The sequence below is a fragment of the Eriocheir sinensis genome, chromosome 1 (assembly GCF_024679095.1).
Source record: "Eriocheir sinensis breed Jianghai 21 chromosome 1, ASM2467909v1, whole genome shotgun sequence".
In the NCBI taxonomy this organism is placed as follows: Eukaryota; Metazoa; Arthropoda; class Malacostraca; order Decapoda; family Varunidae; genus Eriocheir; species Eriocheir sinensis.
In genome coordinates this window covers 26061508-26067540 of record NC_066509.1, presented here as the reverse complement: position 1 = coordinate 26067540, position 6033 = coordinate 26061508, and the positions used below count along the sequence as shown (strand labels likewise).

Genomic DNA, 6033 nt, shown 5'->3' with positions numbered 1-6033 from the left:
ATTTACTAGATTTACTATTTCCTTATACTAGAAAATGAACAATCAATATCAAAAAAGCATGAAAAGGACGTGTGAGTGAAAAATCAATATAAATATAAATAATTTGTTATTTAGTCCATGGGCCGGACCAGATTTCGGTACCATCCGAGTGGGCAAAACTATACCTGTGTCATTTTGTTTTTTGCATCAATAGAAGTAAAATAATGTATGATAACAGTTCCGTGCTGGTAGCTTTATTGTTTATTTTTGTGAAAAACACTTTTAAAGGTTATTTTTTTCATATTTTCCGTTTTTTTAAGGATACGGGGCATCGTACGCATAAAAAGTATATGGACTAAAGATTTAGTAAATCAAATTTTGCACAGGTTTGTCTCTATGCAGTTTTGCTATATATGTCACAGTGTTTGCACAAATGAAGTCGGAAGTGGAACGCACGTTTTCATCAAAATTAAAAAAAATCTGTTTCCCAGCCATTTTCCGCTCAGTAACTCTAAAGCAAGTGATTTGGCGATAAAATGCCATAGAGATGAAATTGTAGGGTGATGATTCATATTTTGAATGGTACTCTTTTTATTCTTTGAATGTTATGTATTGACGTCTGAGAGGCTAAAAAAAAAAAAAGTATATTCACTAATTGTTAAACGGTATCCATAGGTTTTTATTCTTCTTGCTCTAGCTCGTCTATTACAGGGCATATCAGGCTAAAAATTGTACTCATGGTAAGGATAAGTACTGGTCGTCGTTTTGAGTGTAAATAACCCGTCGCACTAGGCGTATAAACCTTTATTTATGTGTATTGTTTGAGGCCGCCGACTCCGATAATTCCACAACACACACACCCGTCATCGCACTTTAACTCTTTCAGGATTAATTGGAAGAGTCTCCCGTTTTTTTTTGTTTTTTTTTTCACGATGTATGCAGAAGAATGTCTTATATAGGCTTATGCTAATCCGGGCGAAATTTCAGCAAGAATTAAATGTTTTCTAGTAGTTGATTTATTGAACAAAGTAGGTCAGCCTTCGCGCCCCGAATATGACCCTCGGTGTCCACAGGTAAATTTCATTGAAAATCTGCTCCAATTAGGCCGGATATCTACATGTACACGATAATATATAAGTGGGCTAGTGCATGGGGCTTTTGCATGCATTTGTTGGTGGTTAATAGGTCATGGGTAGAACAATAACTACACTACAATGGATTTTACGGGAAAATGTCCCTCAAAAAACGCAAGACGAGTGTGTCTTTTCAAGAGGTGATAACCACCAATAAGCTACTCCTCTGCGAGTGTTATCATATCAAAACATTATCTAGGGATATATACCAAGTGAAAAATAGCAACTAGAATTTGCCCACCCAGATGGTACCGGTACGTGAAATTTTGGCTCTTGGCCTATGGACCCTGTGAGTAATGAAGCAAGGAAGGATTTATTAGATTTACTATTCGCTTATACTAGAAAATAAACAATCAATATGAAAAAAGCATGAAAAGGATGTGAGTGAAAAATCAATATAAATATAAATAATTTGTTATTCCTGTGAGTAATGAAGCAAGGAAGGATTTACTAGATTTACTATTTCCTTATACTAGAAAATGAACAATCAATATCAAAAAAGCATGAAAAGGATGTGTGAGTGAAAAATCAATATAAACATAAATAATTTGTTATTCCTGTGAGTAATGAAGCAAGGAAGGATTAACTAGATTTACTATTTCCTTATACTAGAAAATGAACAATCAATATAAAAAAAGCATGAAAAGGATGTGTGAGTGAAAAATCAATATAAATATAAATAATTTGTTATTCCTGTGAGTAATGAAGCAAGGAAGGATTTACTAGATTTACTATTCGCTTATACTAGAAAATAAACAATCAATATGAAAAAAGCATAAAAAAGGATGTGTGTGAAAAATCAATATAAACATAAATAATTTGTTATTCCTGTGAGTAATGAAGCAAGGAAGGATTTACTGGGTCTGAAGAGTGTTAATAAGGCATCGTTAGTGAGCTCGGCGACACTGAGGTAATCACCAGGATCAGCTGACCGGCGAGGCGGACCACACAGGACAACTATTACAGGAGAAGGAGATAACGTGTGTGTGACAATAATTAATAAACAGAAGCACGTGAGGAGAGATGGCGACATATACAGTTTGTATAGAAGTAAAAGTACAGAGCCACAAAAAGAAAGACAACACATATCAAAGACAGTATTTGGTAATGTAAAAAGAAACACACATCAACAAAGCTGTAAGAAACTTGCAATAAACAAAGACAAATGGCAGTATATTAGTGAGCATTTATTAAAGGAAAAGTGCCAAAGAAAGGCGTAAGAAAACAAAGAAAATGCTGTAAATAAACAAGACACATTAGCCTAACAACTGAAGTGTTTCAAAAAGAAAAAGAACAATAGAAGCAAATCTGTGAAAGAAAAAAAAAGAATTGCTCCATTTGATAGTTAGAGAAAGAAGGGAGACAAAACGGATTGCTCCATTTGATGAATTTAAAGAAAGGAAACAAAAACGCAGATTAGTGAAGAATGACAAAATGTAAGCTAAATATTATTCGACAGTTTCTCTCTCTCTCTCTCTCTCTCTCTCTCTCTCTCTCTCTCTCTCTCCGTCAACATCATGAATAAGTTCCTGCGCCAGGCTGTTTATTCACTCCTTCCTTCCTTCCTTGTTGTCTGAGCGTGACACAGTGTTGCAAGTGAGAAAAATATAAATGTATCCAAAAACGTATCCAAAATATACAAAAAGTATGCATGTAATGCAAAAAAGTATCCAAAAAGTATCCAATAGTTTTTTTTTTTACGATATGCCCTATAATTCATGAAAAATGTGATTACAAATAAATTATTTCTTACCATTATGTTATATACGTCATACGGTTGGCAGCAAAGCTGCTTATTGCTGCCTAGGAGTGGAGAAATGTTGTATACATTACACATTTGGAGCATTACCCTTTGATTGGGTCTTCCAAAACATTAAACTTATTATTTCTGTACAAGTGCACTTTATTAGAAAATAAATAAATAATGCCAGTACTCTACTACAATTGCACACAGATTTATTTATACATTCAATTGCAGGCTGTATTTGGCTAGAATCCACAACTTATTACCTAACTTAGGCTACATTAATACTACAAAGTACAAAATATGAATATATGATAACCTTAACTAAAAGAAAAAGATAAAACTACAAATGCAGACAGCAGAGTTTCTTTTTTTCTGCCTATGAAGCTACCTATATGCTTTGCTTAGCCTCACTGAACACATTTTGAGCAGATCTTATCATCAAGGGACTCGGCTCCCATTCATAGCATGGAACTGCTCCCCCGTTACCTTTACTTAACAGAAGTCCATTTATTGACTCCGTGTTCAGTCTGTTTCTTAGGTCTGTCTTAATTAATTGAACTTGTGAAAAAATTCTCTCCACTGCAGCTGATGAATGTGGTAGAACTAACAATTTTAACATTAGCTCAGCTAGATTTGGAAACACAGGTGTTCCATCACTAGTCTTAAGTTTTAGTACTGAACACCAAAATTCGGTGGGGTTACTTGATGCACTCAAAGCATCTTCATGAAAAGTAAGTGACCGCCATTCATCATTGCAAACATCATAGTCTGATTCTTCAATCAGCTGAGGAAATTTTTTGAACAGTGGCACTAGACTTGTAACTCTATTCTCTCTTGCTATGGCAGGATCACAGGCATTTAACAACGGGAGTACATCACTCAAACCTTTGAACCTTTGACTGATTTGCTTTGATAGCTCTACATAAAAATCCAGACATCTCAACCGAAACCTGGAAGCTTCAGATCCAAGTTTCTCTAACACATTTTTATCTGCCAGCATACTCTCTACTTTGCTGCCACAGTACCATTCATTTTCAGGCAGGAAATTGGAAGGGTCTTTAAATTCCACTTCAAATGGATCTGACTTTGATTTTAGTACGTCTTTCTTTACATAATTGCTCAGAATAGTCCTATAAAAGGCACAGATGTTAGAATATGCAGTGTGTATCATGACTGATTCGCTTTGAAACTCTCTGTTCATCTTATTGATAATGGGTAGAATATACCCAAGGAAAGTGAAGAACATTTTGAACAGAGGATTGTTCAAGGCATTCAGTATATGCACAGCAGACTGTACTTGAGATTCCAAGGCTTCTGACTGAAAGAAAAGAATTAGTGCTGACCATTGTTCTAGTAGTCTGTTAACGACTGATTCTAGGGAAAGCCATCTTGTTTGACTGGTACTTAGAAGTCTGTGTACATCAACTCTAACAAATTGTTGAAATTCCTTAAACTTCAACAGTCTCTTAGGGCTGTGATTAATGAAGTTATGTATATCTTTACACAACGTTTCTACAGAACTTGGAAGCTTAAGACAGGCTGCAGAGGAACAGAGATTTAATGAATGGCAAATACATCCAATTACAAACAAATGAGGGACCCTATCCAGCAGTTTTGCCTTTAGACCACCCATACTCCCCATCATGACTGACGCGTTGTCAGCAGCAAATCCAAGCATATTTTCAAATGGAATGCCATTTTCATAAAAAAAAGTACTCAGTAGGTGAAACAGTCCTTCAGCAGTTGAATCTTCTACATCTAGCAATTGTAAAAATTTGTCTTCAACTGTACACTGCTGCGTGTTCACTATCCTGACAACAATGGCTAACTGCTTTGTAGTGGACACATCAGTGCTCTCATCTACAATTATGGAATATTTCTGTGTCTTTAAGCATGCTACAATTTCCTCCAAGCTTTCTCTGCCTATACATTTCACTACTATTTCTCGTGAAGTTCGTCTTCCACACCTTACAGATTTTATAATTTGAGAATCAGTGGCTCCGTGTTTCAAAACTTTCATTAGATGGTCCATGACATTAAATGAAATATTGTGTTCACAAAGAAATTTGAGTAACATTAGTCTAAATTTTTCTGCATCCCTTGCAGGTAGATCTTTCTTTTCAAATAGAGATGGTACAGAAAAGGATTTCACAGACTTTGCTCTGTTTGTATGATATTTAGTTGTCAAATGCCTATGCATATGAGAAACTGTCCCTTCAATTATTTTAGCGCAAATATTACAAAATGCTTTTCCTTTCATTTCATCTTTATCTCCTTCATACCTGGAGAAACATGCAAGCTTAGGATCTTCTGACCACTTCATAGCATATTTCCTTATCCTCTTTTCCGGAGGTGTAGATTTTTTTGATGAACTAGGGTTTGACACACGCTTACGAGAGGTTGACTTCTCAGTAGCTGGTGGCTGACTGTCATCTGTTTCTGATTCACTCGAATCCTCAACTAGAGGAGTATCAGCTTCAACCTCTCTGACAGATTCCTCGAACTCAACGGCGCCTTCTTCAGTCCTACCTGAATTAAGAGTGACTGAGTGTTAAGCCGTGACAACAGCCGCTCGCTGCTCCGCCTCGGGGATGGCCGGGCTGGAACTTGTTTGTAATTGTACTTGTTTTTTTAGTGTCTGCCGAGTTTTGGTTGTTGTTGTTGATGTTAATGTTGTTGTTGTTGTTGTTGTTGTTGTTATCATTGGTGGTGGTGGTGATGGTGTTTTTGCTGTTGTTGTTTCTCTTTGTTCTCGATTTTTTTTTTTGTTCTTTTGCTCTCCTTTCTCTTCCTCCTCCTTTCCTTCCTGTTCTTGTTATTATTGTCGTTGTTAATATTTTTTCCACGAACTCCTCCTCCTCCTCCTTTTCTTACATATCACCTTAGCATCTGTAATGAAACTGGAATCCAACAGCAGCTATCATCATCATCATCATTATTATTATCATTATTATTATTATTATTATTATTATTATTATTATTATTATTATTTTACTCTATATAAAATTTCGTGAAACCGTTTGGGCCATTCATCAATTTGTGAGGAGAGAACAGCGAGGCAACGGGGAAGGATGGAAGGAGGAAAAGAGGGACGGACGGGAGGAAGGGGAGGTTGCAAAAGGTAAAGAAAAAGAGTCACTGAGAGAAGATGAGAGCAGGGATGCGATAAGGTTT

The 6033-nt window shown here is 36.0% G+C and overlaps 1 protein-coding gene across 1 annotated transcript; it reads right to left on the bottom strand.

Moving 5' to 3' along the window:
- Positions 1-2700: 2700 nt before the first annotated feature.
- LOC127009465 (uncharacterized) lies at positions 2701-5292 on the bottom strand. Its single transcript, XM_050882947.1, has 2 exons — positions 5254-5292; positions 2701-4177 (listed from the first exon to the last, which is right to left on the bottom strand). Exons 1-2 carry the CDS (start codon positions 5290-5292, stop codon positions 3248-3250), a joined length of 969 nt encoding a protein of 322 aa, XP_050738904.1. The 3' UTR covers positions 2701-3247.
- Positions 5293-6033: the final 741 nt, after the last annotated feature.

Bases quoted from the DNA above. Each gene is read 5' to 3' on its own strand.
- LOC127009465 (XM_050882947.1), bottom strand. From the start codon at position 5,292: ATGACAGTCAGCCACCAGCTACTGAGAAGTCAACCTCTC. The intron at 4,178-5,253 runs GTAAGCGTGTGT...CTTTTCTTTCAG, and splicing joins TACTGAGAAGTCAACCTCTC to TCAGAAGCCTTGGAATCTCA.